The following is a 17,680-nucleotide window of genomic DNA, read 5'->3' as shown; positions in this document are numbered from 1 at the left end:
CTGCCTGGTGTGGCCCAAAAAGAAAAAGATAAGAATAATTTCAGGTCACAAGTGTTTTCCCCTAATAGCTCCCTTTCTGCTTAAAAGGCATTCTGCCTCGGAGCCCAGAGCTGAGCAGGACCGCTGAGGAGTCTCCGTGCTGTGGAGCTGGAGGGGTTTCTCTAGCACCTGTGCACTGGGACACCCTCTCAGGGTCTGAGCTGTTGCTTTGGTCCTTTATGGAGAGATGATGCCCTGCACTGTTTGCAATGAGTGGAGGGAAGGGGTACTTTTCACCATTAAAGACAACAGTATCTCACATCCTTAATGTACTTTTGGAAAAGTTTTGGAAAGTCTGCCACAAAGGGAAATTCGTTTCTATGTAGTACCATATAGCATGTCCTCATACACAGTTATGCAGTCTTATGATAATAATCATAATAATATATAATTATTATGATATTATCAATAATTATTACTGGAAAAATATATGTTGGTTTGCATAAACAGTTGTTATTGAGGAGGAGCAGTCCGCCATACAGATTTCCTTCACTGAATTATGATTTCTATATTTTCATAAGATGAAAGAATATCGTTTGAGGGTTATTTGCTTGAGCAGTTTATCCGAAGCAAAAGTAATTGGGCTCTTGTCATGGCACTACTTGACATCATTCCAATTCAAGTGAATAAAAGAAAAGACCAGAGTGATCAAGTAGAAATGTCACTTCTGAAGGACCTGCAGTATTACGATGTGCGGTCACAGCTTTCAAACATTTAGAGCTGCCGTACACTAAGCTAAGGAACTCTGCCTCGGAAGTCTAACAAATCAGAGAGCTGAGAGCAAAGCTGCTCCAACAGTTAAGGGACTGAGGCTGAGAACTTCATTGGACCTTCTTCCCAATGAAATCTTTAGTTCCACAGCCAACGCCACAGACCCCTGGAACTCTATCACACTTCATCAAAAATCCAGCCCGGGAATGGAACATGTCTAGAAGAAAAGCCTCGTGGTCCTGAACTCCAGCCTTAGATTTGTCCCTTAACCAGCACTATGGCCTTAGGTGGCAAAAGCAATGTCAACCCTAAGAGAACAAACGACTGTTTGAATAAACTGAGCGCTAAAGTCCCTTACTTGCAATAATTTAATCCTCCCAGTCACATGAAAGATGTACTGCTATGAGCCTTACCTCATAAAAGAGGAAACTGAGGCTTACAGTAATTGAGGAATTAACTGGTCCAAAGATCTCACAACCGGCAGTAAGTGATGGAGCTGGGATTCTAATGCCAAACCTAATTCTGTAATCCATATATATAAGCGCAAAGATGCCTAACCTCCTGGTCCAGTCTGCCTCATGCATCTTGAACCTGAGGACAGTCTATAATAATCATGAGGAATGGTGCCCATCACAAAGGCATTTGGTAATTATAATTGTGTTCATCATGAGTGGTATAGAACAAAAGCCCTGCAGACACTTGCTACTAGCCTCAGTCCAAAATTGCCTGTCAGACGGCTCCTGTCAAATGTCTGTGCAAACCAATTAGTCCTTAGGGGATGGTTTACAGGATGTGCCAACCACGGTGACTTTAAATGATAACTTGTTATTCTAAAACTACTAGCAAATAAAGGCACGAGTTGCGAGAAAAAATAATGAATATCAGGATAATTCTGGATAGAGTGAGTGAGAGAGGATATGGACAGAAACCAAACACTTACTCCTGCCTCCTGGCCAGTGAAGAGAGAGCCCATTCATAGAAGTAAATAAAACATACATGTGAGACCTATTGAATAATGAAGAGGAGAGCCCATTCATAGAAGTAAACAAAATATACACATGAGATCTCTTGATTAATGATTGGTGCTGCCAGCCATTTGTGGTGCTAGCAGCTGAGCCTCTATCCTCACGGAACTTACATGCTGGAAAAAGAGGAAATGGAGAAGAAATAAGGGAACAGATTAGTATGTGACAGGTCTGAGCTGGAAAGAAATATGAATAGAAATCATGGACACAGAAGCATGAAAAAAATGCTGCGTCGGAGCAGAGCACGTGGCTTAAAGTGAGAGAAGGGCTGGAGCGATAGCACAGCGGGTAGGGCATTTGCCTTGCACGCAGCTAACCCGGGTTTGATTCCCAGCATCCCATATGGTCCCCCGAGCACCGCCAGGGGTAATTCCTGAGTGCAAAGCCAGGAGTAACCCCTGTGCATTGCCAAGTGTAACCCAAAAAGAAAGGGAAAAAAAAAAAAGGCGAGGGGGAAAAAAAAACAAAAAGAGGGGCCGGAGCGATAGCACAGCGGGTAGGGCGTTTGCCTTGCACGCGGCCGACCCGGGTTCGATCCCCGGCATCCCATATGGTCCCCCGAGCACCGCCAGGAGTAATTCCTGAGTGTAAAGCCAGGAGTAACCCCTGAGCATCGCTGGGTTGTGACCCAAAAAGCAAAAAAAAAAAAGAAAGGGAAAAAAAAAAAGGCCGGAGGGAAGGTGGTGCTTGAGGGTACAGCCAAAATGTCGCCCTGTCATAGCTCAGATATTCGTGCCCTGTTGCTAAGCTAAGGACATCAGATCTCATCCCCCAGGTGAGAAATCATTGAGGAGTGATGGGAGATGAATGATGTGGTCATTTTGTTTTTGCGGGGGGCGTGGTGGTGTTGGATTCACCGGCCATGCTCAGGGTTTACTCCTGGCTCTGTGCTTAGGAATCACTCCTGGCAAGACTTGAGGGACCATGTGCAGTGCTGAGAATGGAACTCAGATCACCTATATGCAAAACAAGCACCTTAGTCCCAGTAAAATCTCTCCTACCCAAGTTACATGTTAAGGATTACTGTACTACTCTGTGAGAAAGAGTCTACAAAGGGTCAAGAAGAAGGGAGAAAGCATCCAGAGATGAAGCGTGAATCTTGTAGACTCCATGTGAATCCAGTGAGGCTAGTACAAGACTCTTGCAATGAAAACTACAAAACTCAAATGGATAAATAAGGGCCTGAATAAATGAGAAATCTCTATTCCCAGAGAGACGGGACATGATAAAGATTTCTTGTCACTCCTGCACTCCTCTGCCGCTCCCACCTTATAGTGCCCAGTCACTGTCTGAAGTACCTTCCATTTACAGGCACAGCCACATTCTACGGTGGGTACATTATTACTCCAATTTCAAATGACGAAACTGAGGTGTGAATCACAGTCACGTGAAACTGAAGCATGAATCAAATGAGGAAAATGAAGCATGAATCTGAACACGGAGAGTTAGGATTTGTACCAAGCGGTCTGACTCCTCCTGAAGTCAATCAGCAAAGATCGGACTTAGAACATCTAAGAACTGTTTTCTTTTTTCTTTTTTTTTTTTTTTTTTTTGCCTTTTGGGTCATACCCAGAATTGCACAGGGGTTACTCCTGGTTCATACACTCAGGAATTACTCCTGGCGGTGCTCAGGGGACCATATGGGATGCTGGGAATCGAACCCGGGTTGGCCGCGTGCAAGGCAAATGCCCTACCCCCTGTGCTATTGCTCTGGCCCCATCTTAGAACAGTTTTCTACAAGACCCACACCACAGACAGGGATGGAGTCCTGCAGGCTTTGCATGTAGGAGGCCCCGGGTTCAATTCTGGCACATAGCCCCATCTCCCCTCCCCAAAAGCAAACTCACTTTTCCCAGTCAGTGTGACCCACGGAGCCCTGCAATGGGGAACCTGCCAAAACTGTCAGACTTTAGACATAGGAATAGGAGGAAGCTGAAGTGGCTTACAGAAACCCACCCTCCGCATCCATCCCAGCTCAGCACCCACCAACAATCCTGTACCAACCAGTCCTGACAGCCAGCTGCATACCCACCCTCAGAGGGTATGCAGAGATAGGAAGGACCTGCCTGAGGCTTCCTCATGCTGAGACTCTGTACGGAGAGAAGAGGAGGAAGGAAGAGGGAGAGACCCCACAGGGGCTGCCTTCTTCAGTAGGGTGTGGGGAAGGGGGCTCATTCATCCCTTATAGACTTGAGGAACTCCACACTGACAGCGGCTCTCAAAGCTCCTCTCTGCTCTTAATTCAGGTATTAAGCCGTTTCTGATGAATTAAAAAAAAATAATAGGACTATAAAGATATGACAGTGGGTAGGGTGTTTGCCTTGCAAGAAGATACTCCAGGTTTGATCCCAGGGTACCACACATACCGTCCCCTAAGTCCCACCAGGAGTGATCCCTGAGCTCAAAGCCAGGAGTAAGCCCTGAGCACTGCTGAGTGTGGCTTCAAAACAAACCCAAAAGGTAATAACAATAGGACATAAAACACATTTTTTTTTTCATTTTAGGTCACTCTCGGCGATGCACAGGGGTTACTCCTGGCTTTGCACTCAGGAATTATTCCTGGCAGTGCTCAGGGGACCATATGGGATGCTGGGGATTGAACCCTGGGCGGCCTCATGAAAGGCAAACACCCTACCCGCTGTACTATGGCTCCAGCCCACATTCTTTAGGTGATTAGTTGAATTAACACAAAAGTGTCACTTGGCTCTCAAATATATCAAAGGCCAGCCGGGGAAACTACATTTGGCAGTGGAGTCTGCTGGACTCCCGCATTTCCACCCAAGTATAGCAGACACAATATGGTCTGACAATTTTGTAATAAAATCGGTCTTCTTGCATGCAAACTGCCTCACCACCAGGATCCAAACTGTGACCAAAGCAAACATGCCAACATATGGTACATGGCTCTGTCTCCAGAAAGACCCGACACTCACCAGCAATCTGCAAGGTTTGTACAGGCTCCCTCACCCCATCCTGAACAGGAGTCTTCTGAGGAAAAGTTAGAGCCAAATGGCATAAAATCAAGCACATTCATTCTGATGCAAAAAATTTTGAGAGGCCCATATTCCCAAATAGAAAATCTCAGATGGGCATAGAACCTGAAACAGCCCTGCATATAGTAAGAGCAGACGTGCAATGTAAGGACACAAGGCCAAGGCAGTTCCCAGGAAACAGCAGCTCTCTCCTTCCTGCCCAGGGAGCACAGGCCCTCTCATGCAACTGCTACAAAACAAACGATGAACGCATTTTTCACTCTGCCTCGTGTGTTATAAAAGTGAAAACTCTCGGGAATGGAGCAATAGTACAGCGGGTAGGGCATTTGCCCTGCACCCGGCCGACCCGTGTTTCATTCCCAGCATCCCATATGGTCCTCTGAGCACCACCACCAGTGATTCCTGAGTGCAGAGCCAGGAGTAACCCCTATGCATTGCCAGATTTGACCCAAAAAAAGCAAAAAAAAAAAAAAGTGAAAACTCTCCGAGCATAAGGAGCTTGCCTTGCACATAGCCAACTACGGCTCTATTTCCAGCACCACATATGGTACCCTGACCACCAAGTCAGAAGTCAGCCCTCAGAAAGCAAAAACAAACAAAAAGAGAGCCAAGGAGATAGTACAGAGAGGTAGGGCATTTGCCTTGCACGTGACCAGCCCGGGTTGGATCCTCAGCATCCCATAAGGTCCCCCAAGTACTGCCAGAAGTAATTCCTGAGTGCAGAGCCAGGCATAACCTCTGAGCATCTCCAGGCGTGCCCCACACCACCCCCAAGAAAAGCAAAAAAATTTCTTCTGGTTTCTTTTGATTAAAGAAAGAGGTTTTGGACTGGGGAGACAGCTAGAAGGATTGCAGCACATGCTTCACATACAGGAGTCCTGGGTTTGATCCTTGGCACCACATGCTCCTCTAAGCATGTCCAGGAATGAGACTGAGCACTGAACTAGGAGTAACTCCCCCAGCTCAGTGTGGTGTGCCCCAAAAGTCCTCCCCACCCCCTCCCAAAAAAGATTTTAAAAAAGGAAAATAAAAAGATTAACATAGGTCTTCCACAAAGGAAAGTGGTATAGTGTAAACTTTTGAAAAGTGGTTGATATCTGCACTTCTAAAAAACATAGAGCATGCACAGCAAATCAAATGAGGGGCTTCTTTCTATGCCGAATAGAAAAGTAAAAGCAGAGAAAATAGTTCTCCAGGGTGGAGGAGGAGATCAGCATGCAACATCGCCCCCTACCTGCAATCAGCCCGTCCATCTGCTCCAGGGCGGCTGCCAGCGCATGACTAGCATCCGAGGCCATGACTCCACCTTCCTGCTTGGGCGGCTTCGCTTACTGAAAAGTCAAATACAGAACACGGGGGAGATTACAGTGAGAGCCAGCTTATGCACACAGGATGACCAATTCCATCATATGGCACAATCCCATGAGCTCCAAACCGCCCACCGTACTTCCTGCCATGTCCACAGTCTCTCCCACTGGAGTCTGAATGCTCTCTGCATGCATCTGAGGTACACGGTCCCAGTCACTTCTAAAATGTAAGGCGGGGGACCCTCCGAGTTCCCCTGCCACAGAGAGACAGTGAGTGACAGTCCAGCCATCATTCGAGTCAAGGTTCCAGCCCCACTGCAGGGTTGGGGACAGAGGCACAGGCAGTCTGGGCCCTAGGGTGGCATCTCTTTGCATTTGTCCTGCACCTGCAATTCACACTTGTCTGGGACAGGTATGATGACGGCAGAGCGGTCTCAAAGGCATTTTTCTTTCCTAAACAAGCCCCCTAACAAAGCTGCCAGCACACTAGCAAGAGTCCTGCTATGGCAGGAAGCAGGCGCACTGGGAATTCACATGCTCGAATGGCTCAGGGGCAGCCCCACCTTCTCAGGGCTGGAGAACTTCTCCAAGGATGCAGAGTCCAGCCACTCCCCGGATGCCAAACCTCCCGTCAGGAGCCCCATCAAGAGTCCCTCACCCCAAGCTTTTCACCAAGTTGTAGGAGAGGATAAATTTGGTATATTCTCTCCAACATTAGTCTTAATTCATTTCTTATCCAGTGGTACCCTTCCTTGAAAGGATTTAATACTTAGAGTCACCTCACCTATTTTGTGATTGAAACCTGCTCTTAGAAAAGATCATATAATTTATTTACCCTAGAGATTTCTATCTAAAAACATGCTCATGTTAAAAAAAATTTCACATATTGTTGTGAAAATATTTAGCATATATCGGGCTACGGAAATTATAGGTAATTTCATCCTTTTCCTCATAAGTGTGAGTCCTCCTTATAAGCTAAAACCGTGCAATGTGGGCTATGGGTATAATTTCAGCTAAATAAACCATCCTATTTCAAGGAGATTTTAGGGATGTAATCACAGTGATTAAATTAAAGGTAGCTAAATTTTTGCAAGAGACAATGAATAAACCTCTTATAATAGAACTAACCCGTGGCGCATGCAATATGCCAAAAATAGTAACAAGTCTCTCAATGGAGATGTTACTGGTGCCCACTTGAGAAAATCGATGAACAACAGGATGGCAGTGACAGTGCTACAGAATAGAACTAAGTATTTCTAACATGTAAAATAAAGGTAAGAAAAATATGAAAAAAAGAGTCCCCCACCCAACCCAGGGCAGCTGCCACCACCTGCAGACACCTCAGCCTCTTAGAAAGTGTGGGCGCTAAACTGCTTCGCAGTCTCTTATCATTTTTTCTTGCCTACCCACCTCTCTACCCCCCAATCCCAGTGTGAATTTGTAATCCTAAGGAGAGACTTAGCTCTCAGCTATAAGATGTTGAGGCAGGCATTTGTCTGCCTCAAAGGCGGTGGATGTGGGAAGCAGAGACTCCTGATCCGGCAGGGGCCAGGTCAGGGGACATAGGGCTTGAAGGGCCCTTGCTCATTTTTCCTGTGACTCTGAACTTTCAGAGGGACCAAAACGTGAGTAGGCACAAAACCAGGCTTTGGCTATTGGTGTGGGTTAGAATCTTAGGAGCCCCAGGAATAGGCCTGAGGAGGCAGCGACCTTTCGAGGCCAGACCCAGTCCCGTTTCTCACGGCGCCATCAATGAGCCCTTGTTTTCTTTTCCAAAATAGATAGAGACGACACCTGACTCAAAGGGCTGGGGTCATGATTAAAGGCTGCCTTTATAGCTCATAGATGATGTTTAGTACATTCTCTTGTGTATAGGAAGTGCTGGATAAACGGCATCTCTCATTTGTAAATGTGAAGTTAGAACAGGCTGCATCTGGCAAGAGATTTCAAAATGGCATAGGCTGAGGGGAGAAAGAACCCAGAGAAGGTCAACCAGGGGCTAGTTCCTCTGGAGAAGGTAGGCTTGGCCAAGACAGAACCAAGCATGCCTAAGGAGGGGGAGGACAGTGATACACAGGTATGAAGGCCAAAAAAGAGATTCAGAAATGGGCGCCGGACCTCAGTAGCTCAAGAATCATTACACAATCAGTTCAGGGCAATAGAAATGCGGCTGTGAGAAGGCTGAGCCTTCCTCAGCATCTCAGGCCTTGGAAGGAGGTGGGCAAGGCTGCAGAAACAGCTCTAGTCTGTAGAGAGAATAGCACAGGTTGCCACAAAGCAGATTGTGGGGTCTCAATGGAAGCAAACTTGGAATGGGATGAAAGAGAAAGGGTGGGAGAGAAGGCTCAGGTTGGGGCAGGTGAAAGGGGCAGGGAGTATTATTGGGGTAACAATGAGCCTATTTAGTTCACAGGAGATAAAAGTCTGAAGAGGGGCTGGAGCAATAGCACAGTGGGTAGGGCATTTGCCTTGCACACGGCTGACCCGGGCTCAATTCCCAGCATCCCATATGATCCCCTGAGCACTGCCAGGAGTAATTCCTGAGTGCAGAGCCAGGAGTAATCCCTGTGCATTGCCGGGTGTGACCCAAAATAAAAAAGTCTGAAGAACTTGGGTTGGGGAAAGAACTCAAAGGGCTGAGCAGATGTTTTACTGTGGGGGTCCTAGGTTCAAGCCCCCGTGCTACATGGTCCTCCAAGCAGTTCCTGGGATGACCCTCTGGCACCAACACAGATCACCCCTGAGCACTGTCCAGGTGTATTACAAAACACAGAAGCCAAAAGCAACACCAACAGTCTGGAATACTGTCCCCCTCAAGAGATCCCACTGCTTCAGGAAAACACCTGATGGTGCTTTGAGAAAGACGTGGGGCAGGATCTGGCCAGCCTCGCCAGGCGCTCCTCCGGCCTCCTGTCCACTCCCCAAACATGATTTCTTGCCTCCTCTGCAAGTTTACACCTGCTGTCTCCTCCGCCCTGAGCTCCCTCCCGAAGCTCTCTGCTTGGCTGATTTATTCCCGTCACTCCCGTGCCCAAAGCAGCTTCTCAGGAAGGTTTTCTTTGCCCAGCCACATTAGAAGGCAGCCCCTGCCAAGCACGGCAAATCCAAAGGACCCCATCCTGGCCCATCTATATGTGTCTCCTTTCCAACTGGCCTTATTTACTCACTCCACAGACATCGGGGGTCACTATCTTGCTCACCTTAGGTGTCCAGTACCTATTCTAAGTATGCCTAGAGCAGAGAATTTTTTTTTTAAGTGTATGAATAGGAGCTGGAGTGATAGCACAGCGGGTAGGGCATTTGCCTTGCATGCGGTCGACCTGGATTTGAATCCCAGCATCCCATATGGTCCCCTGAGCACCACCAGGAGTAATTCCTGAGTGCATGAGCCAGGAGTAACCCTGTGCATTGCCGGGTGTGACCCAAAAAGCAATAAATAAATAAATAAATAAATACAAATCAAAAAACCATTTTTAAGTGTGTGAATAAATGAATGGATCCATGCACCCACAATCCCTGACGGCTCGGGGGTGTTGGTAAATCAGACCTAGCCCCTGCTCCCAGAGTCTCATGGTCCCATGGAAAACACAGACAAGTTTTGTGTTCACCATCAGAGGAGCACACTGTGCATGAGGCGAGTGAGTTGACCCAGGCGGCTTCGCTGTTTCCCGGTGCTGAGGTGGGGTGGCATTTTCCCAGAGCCCAGGGAGGAACATGTGAACATGTGCGGGAAAGGTGGAGAAGCACGGAAGGAAAGGACGTAGGTGACAAACATCAACGTGGCTGATGAGATTGCACAAGCTCATCCAGCTGCTCGAGCGAGATGAATCAGAGCCATCATCGGAATTTGGTCAAGGGTGACAAGGGTGACTCCTAACAGATGCTAGGGAATCACACCCAGGACTTTGGGGGTCCAGATGCCATGACAAGAGATTTGAAGGGAGAGAGGTGCCATCTCTCAGTACACAGGCCCCATCTGGGGTCTGACTGGCAGAGTACAAGGCGGAGATAGAAGGAGAGCTAAGCCCAGGGAGGGCCCAAACTCTGGCCCCCCAAAGCTGCATGACCAGGAGAAGCCCCGTGGGCCCTCTGCCCAGTGATGATTTTAATTTTGGCCAATGGCAAGCTGGTGGAGCTGTGGGAACTGGTGCAAGGTGAATCATGAGTCAACGGTGTCTCATATGAACAGCCCAGGAGCCAAGGGGGCTGTGGGCAGGCATCTGGGCAGAGGGTGAGCTCAGCTGGAGGCCTGCCTGACGGAGTCCCTGCCAGCTTGTCACGGGGAAGCGAGACTCGGCAGCAGTGTAGGGTGAGAAAGAGAGGCCTTGCAGGGGGCAAGAGCCCCAGGTGTGAGGGCTTCAGCTCCAGCCTGTGGACACAGACCCTCCTTCTGGACCAGGGAAGAAAGACCCGAGGCAGACAATCATTCTCATCACAGCAGCAAGGACCCCTTGCCACCCTCCCGCCCTGTCCAGGGTAGGCTGACCTTGTACAAGGGGACAACTCAGGATCTTTTATGACTCTCCATCCCCAAAGGGATGTATCCTAGGGACATACCTCCCTGGGAAGCCTGGGCTCGTTGGGGATGATAAGCACAGAGCATCTGGTGATCACAACCCAAAAGGACTGGGAAAGAGTCAGGATCTGGGGCAAATGCCGAAGGGCTAAGCAAGAAGTCGGCTAAGGCCCGAGCAAGAAGTCAAGTCACGCTCTGCAGCGATAAGGAAGCATTCTGGCAGCCCCTGGGGAACTGCAGGGTAGCAGACACAGCAGGGAACAACAGAGGGACAGACACTGTACCCTGGAAGACACAAAGGAGGGGCAGCCAAGGTCAGGGCTATAAACATGCTCAGTGCAGAGAGCTGCTATGTTGGCTCAAAGCAGTTCCCCTCTTTGCGGACGCTAGACCATCACCACAGCCCTGCAGTTGACCCTGATGAGCGGTCAGGCTTGTCATTCCAAGAGTCTGACTCAGTCTGAGCTACAAAGATAAAGCAGGGAATGTTGTTTAAGGAAAGGCAAGGTGAGGGCCATTCATCACTGGTCCTTCCCTTCATCCATCAACCTCTCCACATGCTGTGATGACTTTACCTGAGGCTAAGCGCCCACCACCACAAACCTTACCCTCCTCTTCTCTGCCAACAAACAGGGAGGACACACAGTAAAAAGCTGCCGGTTAGAAGGGAACAGTCACACTTCAGAATGAGGGTCTGGGATAGAGACATCTCAGTCACAGGAACTGCACCCCATAAAGCCCCATTCAGTTCAGCATCTAAAAAAAATGACTCAGGTGTCTGCTGCACCCCTCCCCCAGTGTCCTGAGAGGTCAGCAGTGATGAGAGACTGTATTCACTGCAATTTCAGAGTCTAGCATGGCAGAGTAGGAGTAGGCAGGACCTGCTGTTGGAGATGCATCCTGGGCAAGTGAATATTCATGCATCATCAGACCACTGCATCTTAAAAACTGTAGCAGGTACTCACATGTGGCCTTGTTCAATGCTATTTTCTTATGACTATGAGACTTGCCACTTAGACAGGGACCTAAGAGAAAAAGAAAATCTTGGCCAACACTGCATAAAAGCGTGTTATTCAAAGACCTGCCTTATATATTAGCCTTCATTTCTGCAGGGTCCAAGAACCTACAAACCTTCATCTGAACCTCTTGTGAGATTTATATAGTGGAAGAAGAATTTAAATTCAATGATAACATAAAACCAAGCAAATGACAAAAGAACTTCACAGAAGGGGGCGGGGGATAGCTCAAAGGCCCAGGGCACCTGCCATTTATGTGGGAACCCTAGTTTCCAACCCCAGGATCAGAGTCCCTGAAGCACTTCCAGGTGAATCTCCTACCAGAAAGAACTGTCCAAAGAAGACATAACATGAACCATAAAAGTGAAAGCGAAATCCTTACAATCATCTAACCAAGGCTGTACTGATACAATGCAGGGCTGGAAACATTCCACAGAAATGGGTTACGAGGAGAAAGGGAGTTGATTCCTCAGCATCCCAATGGGGATTGGTAAGTCATTAGATAACAACTAAAAACAAGTTGCAGAAAAAGCATTTTTAGTGACAGAATCAAAATACTAAAGGTATTTTACTCTTTATTGGGGGTGGGGGCTGGGGGCTCACATACAGTGCCCAGGAGGGTCCCAAAAATCTCTCCCAGAAATCATTGGGCTGAATAGGTCAACATCAGAGCCCAGCGGTGCTCAGCAGCATTTGTGTGAGGGATCGAATCCAGGTCTTTCCACATGCAAGTTATGTGCCCTAATACCTGAGTTATCTCCCCCGCCCAACATTCTCAAAGATTTTTAAATGGCTGCATCTGAGGAAGGGTGGATGGGGAGGAGACAAAAAGATCAATAATAGATAATTATTCGACTCTTTTTATTGCATGCATATATGGAAGTGATAGGATTTTTTTAAAAAAATAAGCAAATAGATGAAAAGTGACAATGTACTGTGCCTTCCATAGAGCAGAGAGCCAATTGGTGTGTGTTCCCTTCCTCCCTTTAGCTACTGTCCATAGGCAAGTGTCTGTTAGTCGCCTGCTAAGAGTTTATCCATCATTATCTATGTAATTCCCACACCCCAGTCAGGAATTATTCTATCCTTTTCACAGATGAGCAGGCAGATTGGACAAGGTGCCTAAGGAAGCACTATTTCTTCACCTTCCCTCTTAGATGAGAACCAAGGACAGGAGGATCTAATATAGTTTTTAAAAGACTTATTTAGGGCTGGAGCAATAGTACTACAGGTATACATTTATATTGCAAACATCCATCTTGGGTTCAATCCCCAGAACCCCATACAGTCCCGTAAGCCCTGCCAGAAATGATCTCTGAGTGCAGAGCCAAAAGTAAGCCCTGAGTACTGCCAGGTGTGGCAAAAAAAAAAAAAAAAAGAAAACAAAAACACCATACCTTTCATTATTTTATAAACAAATGAAAAGTTCCCTTGGGACTGGAGAGATAGTACAGGGGTTAAGAAACTTGCCTTGCAAGCATTTGTTCCCAGCTCAATCTCCAGCACCACATATATTCATTCCCTCAAGCACTGCAGGAGAGAGCTCTGAACACAGTCAGGAGTAAGCCCTGAGCACTGCTGGGTATGGCCCTCAAACCAAAGGGAAATTCACTGTATCACTGTCACTGTCATCCCGTTGTTCATCGATTTACTCAGCGGGCAAACCAGTAACGTCTCCATTCATCCTGGTCCTGAGATTTAGCAGCCTCGCCTTACTCGTCCTTCCCAACAGTGCCATATTGGAGGCTCTTTCAGGGTCAGGGGAATGAGATTCATTATTGTTACTGTTTTTGGCATATCGAATATGCCATGGGGAGCTTGCCAGGCTCTTCTGTGCTATTCATATTCATATCGATACATATATTGATGTTCATATCAATACACTGAATAAATGCATGAAGGAAAGAAGGCAGCAGAAATACTCAACATGCCATTAAAAAATAAAATAAAATGAGCACTTTGGCTGCCACTTGGAAAATATTTGTGTGTGTGTGTATGTGTACAGAAAATAAAAAAAGACATAAAGGTGACTTGAATCAGAATGACAGTAGTAATTCTAATTCTTGATGTTAACATACAATACCCCAGTGGGTAGGGCGTTTGCCTTGCACGTGGCCGACTCGGGTTCGATTCTTCCACCCCTCTCGGAGAACCCGGCAATCTACCTGTAGCATATTCGATATGCCAAAAACAGTAACAAGTCTCGCAATGGAGACGTTACTGGTGCCCGCTTGAGTTGATGAGCTATGGGATGACAGTGAATATACCATAACATGTTATGGTATGTTATAGTTGTTATATATTATGATATAATAATAGTAGTAATCCGAAGTCTATGATATGAATGTGAAGACAATAAGATACTGGTAGGTTGGAGTGGGTATAAGAGCAAGTGGTTTACATTGCTTCTGGGAGAGAGGGCATAAAAGCAGAAGCAACAAAGTAGAATATAATGATTGGTGTATATGAAAACTGATTTTGAAAATGTTCAATTTAGAATACTCAGGGACCTTTACAAGGATAGTCTGGGTAACATGTGGAAGCTGGTCTGATGTATAGGGAGAGGGCTGAGCTGATAATATGGAAATAATCTGTATAAAGATGGGATTTTACACAGTTGCTTGATGTGGCTCAGAAAGCAGTAACAAAGAAAGCTGGCTGGGGAAGGGATGGGGAAGAGGGAGGAGAGAGGAGAGGAGAGTCCAGGAGGGAAGGGAAGGGGACAGGAGTGGAGGAGAGGGAAAGATAGGAGTAGGGGGGGAGAGGAGAAGGGAGAGCAAGGAGAAGGGGAGGGAGGGGGAAAAGACCCCCGGGACTTTCTGGAACACTCCAAGGTGCAGCCATCAGGGAGAACCAGCAAAGAGTTCAAGACCCACCATGTGGCAGCAGAGCTGCTGAGTCAGTCTTCTCTCCACACCCCTGCTGGAGGTGAGCTCACCTGCTCCCACAGCCCTGCCATGACCTCACCCTAGACATTGCCGCCAGCCCCTGGCTAGCTGTCAGCCGCCAAGCCACCCTCTCTGTTCACCCAGCACTACAGATCCACCAAACTCCAGATCCTAGACTGCAGTGTTTAGCAGGCGGGCAGGGCTCAGCCTCCTCTGAGCAGAAGAGGCCAGAGGCCTGCCTGACCTCTGATTGCCCTCCGAGCACCCCAGACCCTGGTAGCACCAAACTGAGGCAAAGGACTGTGGGCGGAGTTCTCGGCCCATGGTTCCGCCAACCTGGTGCCCGCCTTAGAAGGTCTTAAGACTCTTTAGAATCTATGCCTTTTACCAACCACTCATCTACGTGGTTGCAACTATACCTTCTCTCACACATCTTGGCACATCTTGGTCCCATCCCAACCAAATGTCTCATCAATGAGTATTTTCTCATGGTTAGTTCACAGACGGAAGCTGAGTTCACTGACAGAACCGGTTGCTCTGCTTTTTTGCCCATGTCAGAGGTTTTGCCTTGCTAAATCCTCATCTCCTCTTCAAGCTAATTCTTCCAGGAAAACATGGCTGATCCTGCGCATTTCAAGGGGATCTCCCCTGGTCTTCAATCATGGGGAGACAGGTGCACAGAACTCCCCACCCACCCACCCCCCGCAACCCTTCCACGCCTGTGAGGGCGCCCTCTACTGTCTGTCCTGAAGAAACGCTACAGATTTACAGATAAAACCATCCATAGACAGGAGTAGGGAGACAGTAGAGCGGGTAAGGTGCTTGCCTTGTAATCAATCGCCAGACCCGGCTTCTATCTTGGCAATCATGTGGTTCCCCAGGCTGGTCAGGAGTGATTCCAGAATGCAAAGCCAGGAGTAACCCTCACTACCGGTGTGACCCAAAACAAAAACAAAAACTATTTATTGACATCAGGAAACAAAAATCTTTTGAGATGGGAGCAGGGATAGGGACCAGAAGGGAGAGGGAACAACAGCAGCAAAGGGACCCAAAAGATAATCTTCTCCAAACTGCTCCCCACCACACCTCAGTGAGCTCACCAATTGCAAAGTCAGAAACCTGGAGTCAATCCAGGTTTTCCCTTCTCTCACCTACACCTACACATGTCCTCAGCCCCTCTCATCCATATTCTCACCCTCTTGCCACCCTTTCTCCTGCCAAGCAAAGACCATGGGTCTCTCTCTCCTCTCTCTCTCTCTCTCTCTCTCTCTCTCTCTCTCTCTCTCTCTCTCTCTCTCTCTCTCTCTCTCTCTCTCTCTCTCTCCATCCCCCCTCCCACTGCCCCCCAGGCCCAGGCCCCAGGAGCTAGAGTCTGTGCCACAAATCTTACCAGACAACCCAGTGTTAACACAACTTCTCCCTGATTTCCTATACCAGAGAAGTGAGGGACCCTCCAGCACAAAAGCAGGTGCTTTACAGTCATGTCTGCATTTGTCTAGGTTTCTCCTTCTCAGCAGGGACTTAACCCTTGGACAATTTCCTGAACATCACTGAGTTTCACTTCCAGCACTTATAAAATATGAATAGAAATATGTAGAATGTGGATTAGTGGGGATTCAAAGGGATAATGCCAAAGCCTTTTGCACATAATTGGGTGGGAGTTCTCAACCACAGCCATGATGATTCCCCCATCAGACTCCGGTACCCTGAGCACCAACCAGGAGATACAGGAGCCGAGAGACTTGCACTCCATCTGATTTTCCTCTAAGTAGAGAGTGTTTTAGCCCAACACCCCTCACTGCTCAATATCTATTCCAGGGGTCTCGCTGATCCCCCAGGCATTAGCAACAGCTCTGGATTCACTCCACCCCCCTGCTCCCATGAAAGATTTCCCCTACCACATGCATCAGGAACTCTAAGAACAGTGTTTCTCAAAATTTTTTTTTAAACCAACTGTGATCTCCTCTATCTTGTTTTCTTTCTTATGACCCCTACTATAACAGTTGGCCCCCAAGTCTTGTGCTGTGGCTCCCCATTTAAGTGATTTTCACCTCTGACCTCAGAATAGTCTGAGGGCCAATGATGGGGGTGGGGCTCTGGGCCCTGGCTGATGAATATGATTTGACTCTTTTTTGAGTGGTAAACTGAGTCCAACATTCAGCCTAGGAGCCAGTTATCAGCTCATGTACCTTAAACAAGTGAGCAAAGCTAACCTACCTAGTGGGGCTGGAGCAATAAGTGCAGCAGGTAAGGTGCTTGCCTTGCACATAGTTGACCCGGGTTCAATCCTAGGCATCCCAGATAATCCTCCACCAGAAGTAATCCCTAAACAGAAGTCATCCCTAAACACAGAGCCAGAAATAAGCCCTGAGCACAACTTGCCCCAAAACAAAAATAGGGTGTAGTTCCAAACAAAAACAAATAAACAAAAATCAAACCCGCCTGAAGGGAGGCAACTAAAGGCTGCCCAGGGCAAAATTTCTCTCCATTTATGCCTGTGATAGCAGTCATTCACTGCCAAACCATAAAAAAGACTGGGGTCAGGGGGAGGTAACTCAGTAGTAGAGCTGATGCTTCCATCTGTAAGACCCTGGGTTCAGTGCCCAGCACTAGAAAACAACAACAGCAAAAACACAATGACAGTAGGTAGAGGACAGACCTACTCCAACAGGGAGAAAATGGATAGAATGAGGAGGTGACTGTGTTCAAGACATGTTGTTAACCAGACAGAGTAGGGGGGTGCCCTTACCAACACTATTACATTGTCTCTTCCTTGAATCTACAGAAAGCCCCATTCTTTCCTCCCAACCAGTTAACCTTTGACTCTACACAGTGCCCAAGCGGTGTCCACTTACTAGCCCAAGGCCATCTGGTATGCAATCTTCTTTCCTGGAATGCCCCAAATTTGGAGCTTATCTATCAGGTCAAGGATTGTCAGTGACAGGGTTTCTGTGTGATGAACCGTAGTCCTGCCACTAAGTGACCATCTAAAATGAAAGCTGAGAGGCTCCTACAGATGCCAGCCAAGTCCGCCTGGGCCCTCATACAGTACCTGGGCCCCTAAGGCCTTCCAGAGGTCTGGAGACCTCAGATGAAGAAAGGGCCTGGCAGTGAAGAGCAAAAACAGCACATTCGGTCTCAGAGCAACGACAGGATCCACAAATGCTGGCTTTGCACTGGGGCCA

General features: G+C 47.6%; 1 protein-coding gene across 3 annotated transcripts in view; it reads right to left on the bottom strand.

Moving 5' to 3' along the window:
* PPFIBP2 (PPFIA binding protein 2) overlaps positions 1-17,680 on the bottom strand; it is a 169,750-nt gene that overhangs the window by 119,211 nt on the left and 32,859 nt on the right. For all 3 annotated transcript variants that reach the window (XM_055143370.1, XM_055143371.1, XM_055143372.1), the window contains exon 2: positions 6,003-6,099. In XM_055143370.1, coding sequence (XP_054999345.1) covers positions 6,003-6,066 — 64 coding nt within the window. In that variant the 5' untranslated portion in view covers positions 6,067-6,099. The remainder of the gene's footprint in view (positions 1-6,002; positions 6,100-17,680) is intronic.

The sequence above is a fragment of the Sorex araneus genome, chromosome 6 (assembly GCF_027595985.1).
Source record: "Sorex araneus isolate mSorAra2 chromosome 6, mSorAra2.pri, whole genome shotgun sequence".
In the NCBI taxonomy this organism is placed as follows: Eukaryota; Metazoa; Chordata; class Mammalia; order Eulipotyphla; family Soricidae; genus Sorex; species Sorex araneus.
This window is presented reverse-complemented; position numbering and strand designations above follow the sequence as displayed.